Source organism: Pristiophorus japonicus, chromosome 27, assembly GCF_044704955.1.
Source record: "Pristiophorus japonicus isolate sPriJap1 chromosome 27, sPriJap1.hap1, whole genome shotgun sequence".
Lineage (NCBI taxonomy): Eukaryota > Metazoa > Chordata > Chondrichthyes > Pristiophoridae > Pristiophorus > Pristiophorus japonicus.
In genome coordinates, this window is record NC_092003.1 from 7,788,385 (window position 1) to 7,805,884 (window position 17,500).

The 17,500-nt window shown below is 57.7% G+C and overlaps 1 protein-coding gene across 1 annotated transcript in view; it reads right to left on the minus strand.

Annotated features, from left to right (window-relative positions):
• Nucleotides 1-45: 45 nt before the first annotated feature.
• LOC139239339 (EGF-containing fibulin-like extracellular matrix protein 2) overlaps nucleotides 46-17,500 on the minus strand; it is a 27,147-nt gene continuing 9,692 nt past the window's right edge. The window contains exons 3-8 of the mRNA XM_070868014.1: nucleotides 15,929-15,977; nucleotides 12,950-13,207; nucleotides 8,579-8,701; nucleotides 6,134-6,250; nucleotides 137-256; nucleotides 46-56 (exon numbers count right to left, since the gene is read on the minus strand). Of these exons, the coding sequence (XP_070724115.1) occupies nucleotides 46-56; nucleotides 137-256; nucleotides 6,134-6,250; nucleotides 8,579-8,701; nucleotides 12,950-13,207; nucleotides 15,929-15,977 (678 nt within the window). The remainder of the gene's footprint in view (nucleotides 57-136; nucleotides 257-6,133; nucleotides 6,251-8,578; nucleotides 8,702-12,949; nucleotides 13,208-15,928; nucleotides 15,978-17,500) is intronic.

Sequence of the window (17,500 nt, forward strand, 5' to 3'; positions counted from 1 at the left end):
GATCCCCCACTCCCCACCGATCCCCCATCCTTCACTCCCCACCCCTCACTGATCCTCTGCTCCGGGTCACCACCCCACCCACAAGATATCCCTCCCCTTCCCCCGCGCCCCCCCCCCCCCCCCACGGCCCCCTTACCTTTGCAGGTCTGCCCGTCGTCGCTCAGCTCGTAGCCCTGATCGCACCGGCACAGGAAGGAGCTGTAGGTGTTGAAGCAGCGCTGCTCGCACGGCGCTCCCATGCTGCACTCGTCCACATCTGCAAAACAGGGAGCATTACCTCGGGGCTGGGGGGGGGGGCGCTTCCGCCAGGTCAAGGGGGGGGGGGGGGGCTTCCGCCAGGTCAATACTGAGCAACAGACAAACTCCCGCCAGCCGTCCGGTCAGGCCGCGACGGACCAGGGTCCGAAACACCGTCCAAACATCTGCTTCCAATCCGGGCCTGTCCCTTTAAGCCTCGGGGGTCGGGGGAGGGGAACACCGTCGATTCCCCGGAACGATACCGGGGCGTAAAGGGTTAAGTGACGAGCTCGGGTTGCACAGACTGGGTTTGTATTCCCTCGAGTGTGAAAGGTTAAGGCGGGGATCTCCTCAAGGTGTTTAAAGGATTGGATGGGGTGGATTACATCGGATATACGGCACAGAAACAGGCCATTGGGCCCAACCCAGTCCGTGCCGGTGTTTATGTTCCACTCGAGCCCCCTCCCGTCTTTCCTCATCTAAATCTATCAGCATAACCCTCTATTCCCTTCTCCCTCGTGTTATGTCCATCCTCCCCTGAAAGGAAGCGACTATATGCACTAAAAAAAAGGGCCACCGTTTCTCTGATTGGTTCTCCATTATCACATGACCTATTGTTGATTGGTCCCCTTGGAGGATAAGCCACACCCTGAAGTTTCTCTGGAATGTGTGAATGGAACCCCTCCCCCGCCCACGTTCTCACTGACTTTGCAAATTGCAATTCGATCCATTCTGACTTCACTAGCGAGAAGGAGGAACTGAAGGATATCCTTATTAGTCAGGAAATTGTGTTAGGGAAATTGATGGGATTGAAGGCCGATAAATCCCCAGGGCCTGATAGGCTGTATCCCAGAGTACTTAAGGAAGTGGCCCTAGAAATAGTGGATGCATTGGTGGTCATTTTCCAACCGTCTATCGACTCTGGATCAGTTCCTATGGACTGGAGGGTAGCTAATGCAACAACACTTTTTAAAAAAGGAGGGAGAGAGAAAACAGGGAATTATAGACCGGTTAGCCTGACATCAGAAGTGGGGAAAATGTTGGAATCAATTATTAAAGATGTAATAGCAGCACATTTGGAAAGCAGTGACAGGATCGGTCCAAGTCAGCATGGATTTATGAAAGGGAAATCATGCTTGACAAATCTTCTGGAATTTTTTGAGGATGTAACTAGTAGAGTGGACAAGGGAGAACCAGTGGATGTGGTGTATTTGGACTTTCAAAAGGCTTTTGACAAGGTCCCGCACAAGAGATTGGTGTGCAAAATCAAAGCACATGGTATTGGAGGTAATGTACTGATGTGGGTAGAGAACTGGTTGGCAGACAGGAAGCAGAGAGTCGGGATAAACGGGTCCTTTTCAGAATGGCAGGCAGTGACTAGTGGGGTGCTGCAGGGCTCAGTGCTGGGACCCCAGCTCTTTACAATATACATTAATGATTTAGATGAAGGAATTGAGTGTAATATCTCCAAATTTGCAGATGACACTAAGCTGGGTGGCGGTGTGAGCTGTGAGGAGGACGCTAAGAGGCTGCAGGGTGACTTGGACAGGTTAGGTGAGTGGGCAAATGCATGGCAGATGCAGTATAATGTGGATAAATGTGAGGTTATCCACTTTAGTGGCAAAAACATGAAGGCAGAATATTATCTGAGTGGTGACACATTAGGAAAAGGGGAGGTGCAACGAGACCTGGGTGTCATGGTACATCAGTCATTGAAAGTTGGCATGCAGGTACAGCAGGCAGTGAAGAAGGCAAATGGTATGTTGGCCTTCATAGCTAGGGGAATTGAGTATAGGAGCAGGGAGGTCTTACTGCAGTTGTACAGGGCCTTGGTGAGGCCTCACCTGGAATATTGTGTTCAGTTTTGGTCTCCTAATCTGAGGAAGGACATTCTTGCTATTGAGGGAGTGCAGCGAAGGTTCACCAGACTGATTCCCGGGATGGCAGGACTGACATATGAAGAAAGACTGGATCGACTAGGCTTATATTCACTGGAATTTAGAAGAATGAGAGGGGATCTCATAGAAACATATAAAATTCTGATGGGATTGGACAGGTTAAACCATCTCGGACCGAGATGAGGAGAAACTTCTTCACTCAGAGAATTGTGAACCTGTGGAATTCTCTACCACAGAAAGTTGTTGAGGCCAGTTCACTTCAAAAGGGAGTTAGATGTGGCCCTTATGGCGAAAGGGATCAAGGGGTATGGAGAGAAAGCGGGATCAAGGGGTATGGAGAGAAAGCAGGAATGGGGTACTGAGGTGAATGATCAGCCATGATCATATTGAATGGTGGTGCAGGCTCGAAGGGCCGAATGGCCTGCTCCTGCACCTATTGTCTATGTTTCTATGTTTAACCCAGCACAAGCCGTCAAGTTCCATCACAAGTCCCTTACCCCAGCACAAGTGCTTGACCATAACCGCCCCCTCCCCCCAGGCGGGGCATTGTGTGGGACTGTTAACCACTCCAACAATGTCCCTTGTAACACACGCACCGAGCTTTCTGGGAAATCGGGTGTGGGTGTAAAGGGGAGGGGGTTGGGAGATCGTGATCTGTCTTCCCTGAGTTCCCTCTCTCCCCTTTGATCCCACCCCCCCACCTCAGGCTCTCTCTCTCTCTCTCTCTTTTTCTTCCGCCCCCCCGGGCTCTCTCTCTCTCCTCCCCCACCCCCGGGACGCTCGGGGCTCGGTCGGACAGTGCGGTCAGTTGAGAATGAACGTGTTCAGGGCCCCGCTTCTGGTTCCAGGTGTGGGGGGGGGTCGGGGGTCGGGGCGGGGGGGTGGGGGGGGGTGAGTCGGGGGAAACAGGCAGCGAGAGCGTTGGTACAAATAGTTACTCCGCCCCTTAAATGCAGCGACACTATTCGCCTCAACCCCTCCCTGTGGCAGCGAGTTCCACATTCTCACCCCTCTCTGGGTAAAGAAGTTTCTCCTGAATTCCCCATTGGGTTTATCAGTGACTGTCTGATAATAGAAACATAGAAAGTTACAGCGCAGAAGGAGGCCATTCCGGCCCATCGTGTCCATGCCGGCCGACAAAGAGCCGCACGGCTCTCGGTCAGCAGCCCTGAAGGTTACATATAAACCTACAGACAATGAACAATGGCGGAAAGGCAAAGGGCTCCCAGCCCAACCAGTCCGCCCCACACAACTGCAACACCCCTTACACTGAAACACCTTATAGTGATGGTTTCTAGTTATGCCCTTCCCCACAAGTGGGAACATTCTCTCTGTGTCCACTCGATCAAAACCTTTCATCATTTTAAAGACCTCTATTAGGTCACCCCTCAACCTTCCCTTTTCATGAGAACAGAGACCCGGCCTGTTCATCCTTTCCCGATAGGTATACCCTCGCATTTCTGGCATCGTCCTCTGGTGGGGCAGTCCGGAACAAGGGAACATCACCTTTAAGATTCGAGCCAGGCCGTTCAGGGGTGACGTCAGGGAACGCTTCTTTCACACACAGCTGGAGAGGGTCTTCAAAATGTTCAAAACCACGAGGGGTCTGCACAGAGCCGATCGAGAGAAACTGGTCCCATTGGTGGAAGGGTCGAGCACCAGAGGGACACAGATTTACCAGGATGTTGCCGGGACTGGAGAATTTTAGCGATGAGGAAAAGATTGGATAGGCTGGGGTTGTTTTCTTTGGAACAGAGGAGGCCGAGGGGAGACCTGATTGAGGTGTATAAAATGATGAGGGGCCTGGATAGAGTGGATAGGACGGACCTGTTTCCCTTGGCAGAGGGGTCAACAACCAGGGGGCATAGATTTTAAGTAATTGGGGGGGAGGTTTAGAAGGGATTTGAGGGGAAATGTCTTCACCCAGAGGGTGGTGGGGGGGGTCTGGGGCGGAACTCACTGCCTGAAAGGGTGGTAGAGGCAGAAACCCTCACCACATTTAAACAGTACCTGGATGTGCGCTTGTAACCTACAGGGCTACGGACCGAGAGCGGGGAAGGGGGATTAGGCCGGGTAGCTCTTGGTCGGCCGGAGCGGACACGATGGGCCGAAATGGCCTCCTTCCGTGCCGTAAATTTCTGTGCTATGATTTAAGGTGATCGGCAGAAGGACCAAAGGCGACACGAGGAGAAACGTTTTTACGCAGCGAGTGGTTAGGATCTGGAATGCGCTGCCTGAGAGGCTGGTGGAGGCAGACTCAATCGTGGCTTTCAAAAGGGAGTTGGATAAGTAGCTGAAGGGAAAACATTGCAGGGCAACGGGGAAAGGAGGGGGGGTGATGAGAGGGGTTGGGGAGGGGCAGAGGGGGAAGTGGGGGTGGGGGAGTGAGGGGGGAGAAGTGTGGGTGGGGAGTGGAGTGGGGGAGAGGCAGTGAACGGGGGGGGGTGAGGGGGAGGAGTGGGGGAGGGGCATAGGGCGAGTGTGGGGGAGGGGCGTAGGCCGAGTGTGGGGGAGGGGCGTAGGGCAAGAGAGTGGGGAGGGGAGTGGGGGAGAGGCAGTGAGGGGGGAGTGAGGAGGAGAGTGGGGGAGACGCAGTGAGGAGGAGAGTGGGGGAGAGGCAGTGAGGAGGAGAGTGGGGAGAGGCAGTGAAGAGGAGAGTGGGGGAGAGGCAGTGAGGAGGAGAGTGGGGGAGAGGCAGAGTGGGGGAGAGGCAGTGAGGAGGAGAGTGGGGGAGAAGCAGTGAGGGGGAGAGTGGGGGAGAGGCAGTGAGGAGGAGAGTGGGGGAGAGGCAGTGAGGAGGAGAGTGGGGGAGAGGCAGTGAGGGGCGAGTGGGGGAGAGGCAATGAGGGGGCAGTGAGGAGGAGAGTGGGGGAGAGGCAGTGAGGGGGAGAGTGGGGGAGAGGCAGTGAGGGGCGAGTGGGGGAGAGGCAGTGAGGGGGGAGTGAGGAGGAGAGTGGGGGAGAGGCAGTGAGGAGGAGAGTGGGGGAGAGGCAGTGAGGAGGAGAGTGGGGGAGAGGCAGTGAGGAGGAGAGTGGGGGAGAGGCAGTGAGGAGGAGAGTGGGGGAGAGGCAGTGAGGAGGAGAGTGGGGGAGAGGCAGTGAGGAGGAGAGTGGGGGAGAGGCAGTGAGGAGGAGAGTGGGGGAGAGGCAGTGAGGGGGGAGTGGGGGAGAGGCAGTGAGGAGGAGAGTGGGGGAGAGGCAGTGAGGGGGGAGTGGGGGAGAGGCAGTGAGGGGGGAGAGTGGGGGAGAGGCAGTGAGGGGGGAGAGTGGGGGAGAGGCAGTGAGGAGGAGAGTGGGGGAGAGACAGTGAGGAGGAGAGTGGGAGAGAGGCAGAGTGGGGGAGAGGCAGTGAGGAGGAGAGTGGGGGAGAGGCAGTGAGGGGGAGAGTGGGGGAGAGGCAGTGAGGAGGAGAGTGGGAGAGAGGCAGAGTGGGGGAGAGGCAGTGAGGAGGAGAGTGGGGGAGAGGCAGTGAGGAGGAGAGTGGGAGAGAGGCAGTGAGGAGGAGAGTGGGGGAGAGGCAGTGAGGAGGAGAGTGGGGGAGAGGCAGTGAGGGGGAGAGTGGGGGAGAGGCAGTGAGGGGGAGAGTGGGGGAGAGGCAGTGAGGAGGAGAGTGGGGGAGAGGCAGTGAGGAGGAGAGTGGGGGAGAGGCAGTGAGGGGGAGAGTGGGGGAGAGGCAGTGAGGAGGAGAGTGGGGGAGAGGCAGTGACGGGGAGAGGCAGTGAGGAGGAGAGTGAGGGAGAGGCAGTGAGGGGGAGAGGCAGTGAGGGGCGAGTGGGACTAGCTGAGAGCCAGCACGTGCTCGAGGGGCCGAATGGCCTCCTGTGCTGGAATCGCGGTGACTCGCGGTGCACGAGGATGGGTAGTGTGAGAACGGGAAGCTGGCAGGGGCTCAGAGGGGACTGTCCCGGGGTCTCGGGCGGGGCAGAGAGAGAGTGACACGGGCTGTCGAGAAGGAGAAAGGCTGAAGGAAGGAAGGCAGGACCACAGCCCTGGACTTACCCACACAGGACCGATTGTCCCTGCCCAGGGTGAATCCCGGCTCGCACTGACAGGTAAAGGAGCCTGGTGAGTTCACACACCGATGTTGGCAATAGCGGAAATGACACTCGTTAATATCTGGAAGGCAAAGGAGGATCAATGAGTGTTCTGTGTTGGAGCGGAGCTGACTGACGGCCCGGGAGGAAATGGTCAAGGCCTTGGGGGGGGGGGGGGGGGTCAAAGTTCAGCATTGCTGTGTTTTTCAGGCGATATCACTGCTTGAAGCACAAAATGTTAGTATGTAGGGTATTAGTGAGGCCACACCTGGAGTACTGCGTGCAGTTTTGATCTCTGTATTTAAGGAGGGGCACACATGCTCTTCCGCTGGAGTGGAACTAAACTACAGAACCAGTGGGAACTTGATCAACCTTCATCTCCAGGCCAGGTCCAAGACAGTCATCGAGCTACAGTACGCAGACGATGCCTGCGTCTGCGCGCATTCAGTACAGCGGGACCTGGGGGTACTTGTGCATGAAACACAAAAGGATAGTACGCAGATACAGCAAGTGATCAGGAAGGCCAATGGTATCTTGGCCTTTATCGCAAAGGGGATGGAGTATAAAAGCAGGGAAGTCTTGCTCCAGTTATACAGGGTATTGGTGAGGCCACACCTGGAGTACTGCGTGCAGTTTTGGTTTCCATATTTACGAAAGGATACACTTGCTTTGGAGGCAGTTCAGAGAAGGTTCACTCGGTTGATTCCGGGGATGAGGGGGTTGACTTATGAGGAAAGGTTGAGGAGGTTGGGCCTCTACTCATTGGAGTTCAGAAGAATGAGAGGTGATCTTATCGAAACGTATAAGATTATGAGGGGGCTTGACAAGGTGGATGCAGAGAGGATGTTTCCACTGATGGGGGAGACTAGAACTAGGGGGCATGGTCTTAGAATAAGGGGCCGCCCATTTAAAACTGAGATGAGGAGGAATTTCTTCCCTCAGAGGGTTGTAAATCTGTGGAAGCCGGGACATTGAATAAATTTAAGACAGAAATAGACATTTTCTTAAACGATAAGGGGAGCGGGCGGGGAAGTGGAGCTGAGTCCATGATCGGATCAGCCCTGACCGTATTGAATGGCGGAGCAGGCTCGAGGGGCCGAATGGCCTACTCCTGCTCCTATTTCTTATGTTGAGTGCTGATTTGAGCGTTGGGCCCAGTCTCAAAGTGCTAAATTCAGTTTTTGCGGCCAAAGACGAGAGAGCAGCAGTAACAAGTGTCGTCGCACACTCGCCCGCGGGCGGGAGCGCAGGAGGCCGGCCTTCAGACTAAATATCGCCATAGAAACGCCGAGGAGGCGTTGCCCGCTGGATGACGTCACCACGCGGGTGGCGTTAGCCGGCACAGCGTCGTCTCTTGGCACCTCTGCTAAAGAGCCGACCCGATTTAGGCCGAGGCGTCAGAGGTAGGCCTCTGCCGCTCATTTACCGTCTGTCGCCCATGGCAACAGGCGGCCTCCACAACCTGATTTCGACCCACTGGGTCTTTCCTGCTTGTGTGTGCTCAGCACCTCCAACCTCCGCCTTTCAAAGCAAACCAGGCATACGCTAAGTTATAAACCTGACCTTTCACCTCTTTCCACAACCCCCGCGCGCCCCCCCTGACCCAATTGTCAAAATCTATCACAAAAGAAATGGAGGAGGGAAAAAAAACACTTTAGTGTGAGGCCCTCGGATGCTGCGGCCTAGGAATTGGGCTTTTTGCAGACCACAAAATGGCCGCCGTTCCCGCCACACTGGCTTGCCGTTAAATGAGGCCTGAGGCCTAATATCCGGGGCCCCCCTCAGGCCTCCCCATTCTGGCACAGGATCCACCCCGCCCCCCTGAGCACCCAGAACAGAAGAAATATGAGCAGGAGTCGGCCATTCAGCCCCTCGAGCCTGCTCCGCCATTTAATAAGATCATGGCTGATCTGATCTTGGCCTCAACTGCGCTTCCCCGCCCATAACCCTTGACACCCTTATCGCTCAAAAATCTGTCTATCTGCGCCTTGAATACATTCAATGACCCAGCCTCCACAGCAGAGAATCCCAAATACATTACACCTCATTTTCCCCACGTTATCTGCCAAAAGTTGGGCGCTGTCAGATTTCCAGACCTGCGTGTCGCCTGAGCGACTTCTCACCTTTGAACCCAGCTCAAGGGGGCCAAATGGCCGACTCCTGCTCCTATTTCTTATGTTCTGGCCGCTCACGGGGGAGGAGTGCCAGAATGGGGAGGTCTGAGGGGCCCCCGGATGTTAGGCCTCAGGCCTCACTTAACGTCAAACCAGTGTGGCGGGAACGGCGGCCATTTTGAGGTCTGAAAAAATCTTGTTGGCAGTTCTGGGTGAGGAGGTGTTGCGGCAATATCGACTCAAGCGGGGAGGACCTCCAGAAAATGATAACATGTCGGAAGGCAGTTGCAGCTTACCAATGCATTCTGTACGCACCAATCGGTATCCGTCGGGGCACTTGCAGTCGTAGCCTCCGGGAGTGTTCACGCACGCTTGGCTCGGCTGACACTCGTGGATGTCCAGCCCACACTCGTCGACATCTGCGGGGAACAAACCCAGTCAGTCAGTCAAGTCGGTCGGGCAACATGTCTGTGCCTGGGCAGACGATGGCAACTCTCTCTCACCACTGAGTCAGAAGGTTGTGGGTTCCAGTCCCACTTCACAGACTCGAGCCCCATAATCCCAGCCGACACTCCCAGTCCCAGGGCCGTACTGCGCTGTCGGAGGGGCGGTACTGAGGGAGCGCCGCACTGTCGGAGGGGTAGTACTGAGGGAGCGCCGTACTGTTGGAGGGGCAGTACTGAGGGAGCGCCGCACTGTCGGAGGGGCAGTACTGAGGGAGCGCCGCACTGTCGGAGGAGCGGTACTGAGGGAGCGCCGCACTGTCGGAGGGGCAGTACTGAGGGAGAGCCGCACTGTCGGAGGGGCAGTACTGAGGGAGCGGCGCATTGTCGGAGGGGCAGTTCTGAGGGAGCGCCGCACTGTTGGAGGGGTAGTACTGAGGGAGTGCCGTACTGCGCTGTCGGAGGGGCAGTACTGAGGGAGCACCGCACTGTCGGAGGGGCAGTACTGAGGGAGCGCCGTACTGTTGGAGGGGCGGTACTGAGGGAGAGCCGCACTGTCGGAGGGGCAGTACTGAGGGAGCGGCGTATTGTCGGAGGGGCAGTACTGAGGGAGCGGCGCATTGTCGGAGGGGCAGTACTGAGGGAGCGCTGTACTGTTGGAGGGGCGGTACTGAGGGAGAGCCGCACTGTCGGAGGGGCCATCTTTCAGATGAGACATTAAACTGAGGCCCCGTCTGCTCTCTCAGGTGGATGTAAACGATCTCACAGCCACTGGAATTCTCTCCCTCAAAAAGCTGTTGAGGCCAGGGGTCAACTGAAAATTTCAAAACTGAGGTTGATAAGATTTTTGTTGGGTAAGGGTATTAAGGGTTACGGAACTAAGGCGGGTAGATGGAGTTAAGATACAGATCAGCCATGATAGTATTGAATGGAGGAACAGGCTCGAGGGGCTGAATGGGCCTCCTCCTGTTCCTATGGTAACAGGCCCGAGGGGGGGCTGAATGGGCCTCTTCCTGTTGCTATGGTAACAGGCCCGAGGGGGGGCTGAATGGGCCTGCTCCTGTTGCTATGGTAACAGGCCCGAGGGGGACTGAATGGGCCTCCTCCTGTTACTATGGTAACAGGCCCGAGGGGGGCTGAATGGGCCTCCTCCTGTTACTATGGTAACAGGCTCGAGGGGGGCTGAATGGGCCTCCTCCTGTTCCGATGGTAACAGGCTCGAGGGGCTGACTGGCCTCCTCCTGTTCCTATGGTAACAGGCTCGAGGGGGGCTGAATGGGCCTCCTCCTGTTACTGTGGTAACAGGCTCGAGGGGGGCTGAATGGGCCTCCTCCTGTTACTATGGTAACAGGCTCGAGGGGGGCTGAATGGGCCTCCTCCTGTTGCTATGGTAACAGGCTCGAGGGGGGCTGAATGGGCCTGCTCCTGTTGCTATAGTAACAGGCTCGAGGGGGGCTGAATGGGCCTCCTCCTGTTACTATAGTAACAGGCTCGAGGGGGGCTGAATGGGCCTCCTCCTGTTGCTATGGTAACAGGCTCGAGGGGGGCTGAATGGGCCTGCTCCTGTTGCTATGGTAACAGGCTCGAGGGGGGCTGAATGGGCCTGCTCCTGTTGCTATAGTAACAGGCTCGAGGGGGGCTGAATGGGCCTCCTCCTGTTGCTATGGTAACAGGCTCGAGGGGGGCTGAATGGGCCTGCTCCTGTTGCTATGGTAACAGGCCCGAGGGGGGGGCTGAATGGGCCTCCTCCTGTTCCTATGGTAACAGGCCCGAGGGGAGCTGAATGGGCCTGCTCCTGTTGCTATGGTAACAGGCCCGAGGGGGGGGCTGAATGGGCCTCCTCCTGTTGCTATGGTAACAGGCCCGAGGGGGGCTGAATGGGCCTGCTCCTGTTACTATGGTAACAGGCCCGAGGGGGGCTGAATGGGCCTGCTCCTGTTGCTATGGTAACAGGCCCGAGGGGAGCTGAATGGGCCTGCTCCTGTTGCTATGGTAACAGGCCCGAGGGGGGGGGCTGAATGGGCCTCCTCCTGTTGCTATGGTAACAGGCCCGAGGGGGGCTGAATGGGCCTGCTCCTGTTGCTATGGTAACAGGCCCGAGGGGGGCTGAATGGGCCTGCTCCTGTTCCTGTGTGCAACCTTCGCACAGTTCCTGTACAGTCAGTCTTGCTGCAATTCAGGTCAGCGTGATCCCGGAGCGTCTATCGAGGGAACAGCCAAACGATGAAAGCTCGAGAAAGTAATCTTGCTCTCGGGCCCACCCCATGGGAAGCGGTATTTTGGGAGCTGGTTGATGCATGCAGCTGAAGGTGACTCGCCTTAACTCGGGAGTGTGGAGAGGAGGAGGAGGAGTGGGGGTGAGGTGAAGCCTGCTGGATATTTTTTCAGCAGGCAGGGGAGCTGAATTCTAAAATTGAGGGTTGTGTCGAGCAAATGAAAGGGAGAGCCAGGTATACTGCAAGATCAAAGGCTTTAAATCAGCCTTGGCATTGACTTTGGTATTTGCAGTTTAGCCATGTTCCTGTCATTACGCTAAAGCTTGAGTTTATTTCTGTCCTGCTCCTGTTTACATCCCACCTACCCCCGCTCCCACCCCGCCCACCTCCCTGCTCGTACTTCACTGTGAGAGGGTTTGTCCTCTTCCTCCGCTCCATCCTCAGGTTCCTGGCTGGCCTCCCACATTCTACCCTGCGTAAACCAGAGCTGATCCAAAACTCGGCTGCCCCCGTGTCCTAACTCGCACCGAGTCCCGCTCACCCATCACCCCCTGTGCTCGCTGCCCCGTGTCCTAACTCGCACCGAGTCCCGCTCACCCATCACCCCCTGTGCTCGCTGCCCCGTGTCCTAACTCGCATCGAGTCCCGCTCACCCATCACCCCCTGTGCTCGCTGACCCATGTCCTAACTCACACCGAGTCCCGCTCACCCATCACCCCCTGTGCTCGCTGACCCCGTGCCCTAACTCGCACCCAGTCCCGCTCACCCATCACCCCCTGTGCTCGCTGACCTACATTGGCTCCCGGTTAAGCAACGCCTCAATTTTAAATTCTCATCCTTGTTTACAAATCCCTCCATGACCCTCGCCCCTCCCTATCTCTGTAATCTCCTCCAGCCCCACAACCCCTCGAGATCTCTGCACTCCTCTAATTCTGCCCACCTGACCATCCCTGATTATAATCGCTCCACCATCGGTGGCCGTGCCTTCTGCTGCCTGGGCCCCAAGCTCTGGAACTCCCTGCCAGGAGACTCAAGCCCCCTCTCTGAGCCCCACTCCCACCTCACCCCCATCTCAGTCCCACTTTTTGACTGGTCCCACTGACAACCCACTGACCTCATCCCATTCCCTAGATACCGTTCCCCGATCCCATTCCCCAATCCCATTCCTTGATCCTATTCCCCATTCCCCAATCCCATTCCCCATTCCTCGATCCCATTCCCCAATCCCATCCCCCATTACCCGATCCCATTCCCCAATCCCATTCCTTGATCCTATTCCCCATTCCCCAATCCCATTCCCCATTCCTCGATCCCATTCCCCAATCCCATCCCCCATTACCCGATCCCATTCCCCGATCCCATTCCCCATTCCCCGATCCCATTCCCGATCCCATTCCCCATTCCCCAGTCCCATCCCCCGATCCCATTCGCCAATCCCTGATCCCATTCCCCGATCCCATTCCCATCCCTGATCCCATCCCCCGATCCCATTCCCCATCCCCCAATCCCACTCCCTGATCCCATTCCCCATTCCCGATCCCATTCCCCGATCCCATCCCCCGATCCCATTCCCCACTCCCCAATCCCATTCCCCACTCCCAGATCCCATCCTCCGATCCCATTCCCGATCCCACCCCCGATTCCCACCTCCCGATTCCATTCCCGGTCCCATCCTCCGATCCCATTCCCGATCCACCCCCCGATCCCATTCCCGATCCCATTCCCGATCCCATCCCCCGATCCCATTCCCGATCCCACTCCCCGATTCCCACCCCCGATCCCATTCCCGATCCCATCCCCCGATCCCTCCCCCGATCCCACTCCCCCGATCCCATCCCCCGATCCCATTCCCCGATCCCATTCCCGATCCCTGCCCCGATCCCACTCCCCGATTCCCATCCCCCGATTCCCCCCCCGATCCCACCCCCCCCCGATCCCGTTCCCTGTCAGTGCCCCCCCCCCCCCACGTGCTGGAGCCCGGGTGTGACGGGGAGATGAATGGACTCACCCACACAGCGGCCCTCTGGGTCGGGCCTGTGTCCCTGCGGACAGGCCGATGTCTCGGAGTCGGGCCCGGCGGCGAGGGGGGGCCGCAGGCTGGCGTGCGGGCCGAGCAGTGGGGTGTCCGCGGGGTCGCTGTTGGGGGACACGTCGTTGTGGGAGATGATGGAGGCCGAGCGAGGCAGGCACAGGTAGCCCCCATAGTGGTTGAAGCATTTCATCGCCCCCTTGCAGGCCCCGCGGATGGTCTCGCACTCGTTTATATCTGCGGGAGGAGCCACAATAACAGTCACAAGGTCTGGTTAAGGCCCAGGGGCTGCAGCATTGCCCTGCGCCCCCCCTTCTCTCCCCTTCCCAACTGCGGCCTACCAGCACAGGCTTTTCCGCTCAGCAGCCAACCTCTCCAGCTGGCCCAGGAAACGAGAGGCAAACAAATCTCAAACGAGGTCATTGCCGTTAAATCCGCCGGCATCTTCGGGTTCTCTCCCCACCCCCATCTTCCCCGCCCCCTCCCCCGCCCCCCTCCGCACTCCCTCTTTGCCTCCCCTGTAAATATCGGAGGCCATTTTGACCAACTCTAGTCACCGCACCTTCGGAAGGAGTCAAGGCCGCAGACAGGGTGCGGAGGTGGTTTAACAGAATGGTTCCAGGGATGAGGGACTGTAGTTACGTGGGGAGACTGGAGAAGCTGGGGCTGTTCTCCTTAGAGCAGGGAAGTTTGAGAGGAGATTTGAGCGAGGTGTTCAAACTCATGAGGCGTCCGGACAGAGTAGACCGAGAGACACTGTTTTCAGTGGGAGGAGGGTTGAGAACCAGAATAATACCCGGACCCCAAGGATTACATCACAAGGAGAGATTTTACACACAGACTAGGGTTGTCTACCCTGGAATTTAGAAGGTTAAGGGGCAAATCTGATTGACGCTTTCAGGATAAAAAGGAGAACTGATAGAGAACGCCATTGAAAGTTGGCCTGCAGGTTCAGCAGGCGGTGAAGAAGGCAAATAGCATGCTGGACTTCATACTGAGAGGATTTGAGTATAGGAGCAGGGAGGTCTTACTGCAGTTGTACAGGGCCTTGGTGAGGCCTCACCTGGAATATTGTGTTCAGTTTTGGTCTCCTAATCTGAGGAAGGACATTCTTGCTATTGAGGGAGTGCAGCGAAGGTTCACCAGACTGATTCCCGGGATGGCAGGACTGACATATGAAGAAAGACTGGATCAACTTGGCTTATAGTCACTGGAATTTAGAAGAATGAGAGGGGATCTCATAGAAACATAGAAAATTCTGACGGGATTGGACAGGTTAGATGCAGGAAGAATGTTCCCGATGTTGGGGAAGTCCAGAACCAGGAGTCACAGTCTAAGGATAAGGGGTAAGCCATTTAGGACCGAGATGAGGAGAAACTTCTTCACTCAGAGAATTGTGAACCTGTGGAAGTCTCTACCACAGAGAGTTGTTGAGGCCAGTTCGTTAGATATATTCAAAAGGGAGTTAGATGTGGCCCTTCCGGCTAAAGGGATCAAGGGGTATGGAGAGAAAGCAGGAATGGGGTACTGAGGTGAATGATCAGCCATGATCATATTGAATGGTGGTGCAGGCTCGAAGGGCCCAATGGCCTGCTCCTGCACCTAGTTTCTATGTTTCTATATCCGCTGGATGAGGAGTCTAGGACGAGGGGCACAGTCTAACGATTAGAGCCAGACCTTTCAGGAGTGAGGTTGGGAAACACTTCGACACACAGAGGGTGGGAGAGGCGTGGGAACTCTCCTCCGCCAACGGCAATCGACAATGGGTCAATTGTTCATTGTAAATCGGAGATTGATAGCTTTCTGTCAACCCAAGGTAGCGAGGGATATGGGCCGCAGGCGGGTGGATGGAGTTAGGTCGTAGATCAGTCGCGATCTCATTGAATGGCTGAACAGGTTCGAGGGGCTGAGTGGCCTCCTCCTGTTCCTCTGATCCTAACCAGAGGGACACAGATTTAAGCTCATTTTCAAAGGACTCCGAGGCGGTGGGCGGGGAGTGGGGGCGGGGGGGGAGAAGAGACTATTTCTTACGCAGCGAGTTGCTGTGATCGGGAACGCGCGGCCTGGGCGGTGGGAGCAGGTTCAATCGTGACTTTCAAACCGGGAATTGGATAAATACTCCAAGGGGAAAAACATGCTAGGCCGTGGGGAAAGAGCGGGAGAGTGGGACTGATTGGATCGCTCTGTCACAGAGCCGGCACGGGCTCGATGGGCCCAATGGGATCCTCCTGTGCTGTATTCTATGGGGTGGGGTTACAGGGCTTGACAGGGTAGATGCAGGGAGGGTGTTTCCCCCCCCGGGGCTGGGGAGTCTAGAACCAGGGGTCACACAATCTCAGGATAAGGGGTCGGCCATTGAGGACTGAGATGAGGAGGAATTTCTTCACTCAGAGGGGGGTGAATCTTTGGAATTCTCTGCCCCAGAGGGCCGTGGAGGCCCAGTCTCTGAGTATATTCACGGCTGACATCGATAAGATTATTGGAGTCTCGGGTCATCGAGGGATACGGGCGGGAAGGTGGGGTTGAGGTCGGAGGTCGGCCATGATCTTACTGAATGGCGGAGCAGGCTGGAGGGGCCGAATGGCCTACTCCTGCTCCTGTATCTTATCTTCTTGTCTTGGCACTCTTGGATTAAGGCTGCAACTGCGCGCGTGGCACCTTCCCCGCCCCTCCCGTTCGGACGGCTTGCACCAACGAGTGGGCTGGGGGTGTTCGGGCTATACTTAGATCGATAGATTTTTTGGATATTAAGGGAACCAAGGGTTCAGGTGGGAAAGTGGAGTTGAGGTCGAAGGTCAGCCCTGATCTTATTGAATGGCGGAGCAGGCTCGAGGGGCCGAATGGCCGACTCCCGATCCCGGTTTTTATGTTCTTGTGTTACCGTACGTTAGGCGTGGCGATGGCGTGATTGTCACGTGTTCGAGGGCGGGGGGGGGGGAGGGGGAGCGCGTGACTCACCTCGACAGTGCTCCCGCTCGCGATCCCACTCGTAGCCGTCGGTGCATTCCTGCGGGGGGGGGGGGGGGAAGAGAGAGAGAGACAAGTCATTGAGTGTCGGCCGGCTGTGGTGGGGGGGGGGGGGGGAGGGGGCCTGGGGGGAGTGGGCCCCCCGGGCCCAGGGGGGAGGGGGCCCGGTGGGGGGGAGGAGGGAGCCTGGGGGGAGTGGGCCTGGGGGGGGAGTGGGCCCGGGGGGAGTGGGCCTAGGGGGGAGTGGGCCCGGGGAGGAGGGTGCCTATGGGGGAGTGGGCCTGGGGGGGAGAGTGGGCCTGGGGGGGGGAGTGGGCCTGGGGGGGAGAGTGGGCCTGGGGGGGAGAGTGGGCCTGGGGGGGAGTGGGCCTGGGGGGGAGTGGGCCTGGGGGGGAGAGTGGGCCTGGGGGGGAGTGGGCCTGGGGGGGAGTGGGCCTGGGGGGGAGTGGGCCCGGGGAGGAGGGTGCCTATGGGGGAGTGGGCCTGGGGGGGAGAGTGGGCCTGGGGGGGGAGTGGGCCTGGGGGGGGAGAGTGGGCCTGGGGGGGAGAGTGGGCCTGGGGGGGAGAGTGGGCCTGGGGGGGAGTGGGCCTGGGGGGGGAGTGGGCCCGGGGAGGAGGGTGCCTATGGGGGAGTGGGCCTGGGGAGGAAAGTGGGCCTGGGGGGGGAGTGGGCCCGGGGGGGAGTGGGCCCGGGGGGGAGTGGGCCTGGGGGGGGAGTGGGCCTGGGGGGGGAGAGTGGGCCTGGGGGGGGGAGTGGGCCCGGGGGGGGAGTGGGCCCGGGGGGGGAGTGGGCCCGGGGGGGGAGTGGGCCCGGTGGGGAGGGGGCCCGGTGTGGGGGGGAGGGTAAGCCCGTTTGCCAACTCGTGTTTTTTTTTTCCGTGTTTAAAATTTCCTTCGGAGACTTTCGTGGGATTCAAAATGGCGGGTGGCGACGGGGGGGGGGGGGGGGGGCGGGAACCAAGGACGCCGTGGCCATCGCCAACCGCCCCGAGTTGGGGCAAGGAGGAGTCCGTCCGCCATTCCAATTGGTTGCCACGGGTGGTAGGCGTGCCAGACGACCAATAGCGGCTGGGGGTGAGAGGTCGCGTGGTGACATCACGGTGATGGGCGTGCCAGGCGACCAATGGCGGCTGGGGTTGAGAGGTCGCGTGGTGACATCACGGTGATGGGCGTGCCGGGCGACCAATGGCGGTTGTGGGGGGGGGTGAAAGGTCGCATGGTGACATCACGGGGTAATGGGTCCAGGCAGACTTTAGCCGTGCCAGTGTTTGAAGCTGGCAGCCCGGGACCTACATGTTGACACAGAGCTCCAGGCAAAGAACAGTCAACAAACTGCTCGGGGAGATTGCCAATTGACGGCCGGGCTGACGCGTTGGAGTCCTGGCTCACTGTGGGAAGGGATTGTAGCTCCGTGCCAATTAATTCCTGACATGCCGCTTCCCCCACTTTACAGTCGTGCCCGGCGATGTGTGCGATATATTCTGACACGATCACCAACAAACACACTATACACTATCATCATGTGCACTTTGCCACTTGACCTTTGTATTATTTACACCAGTA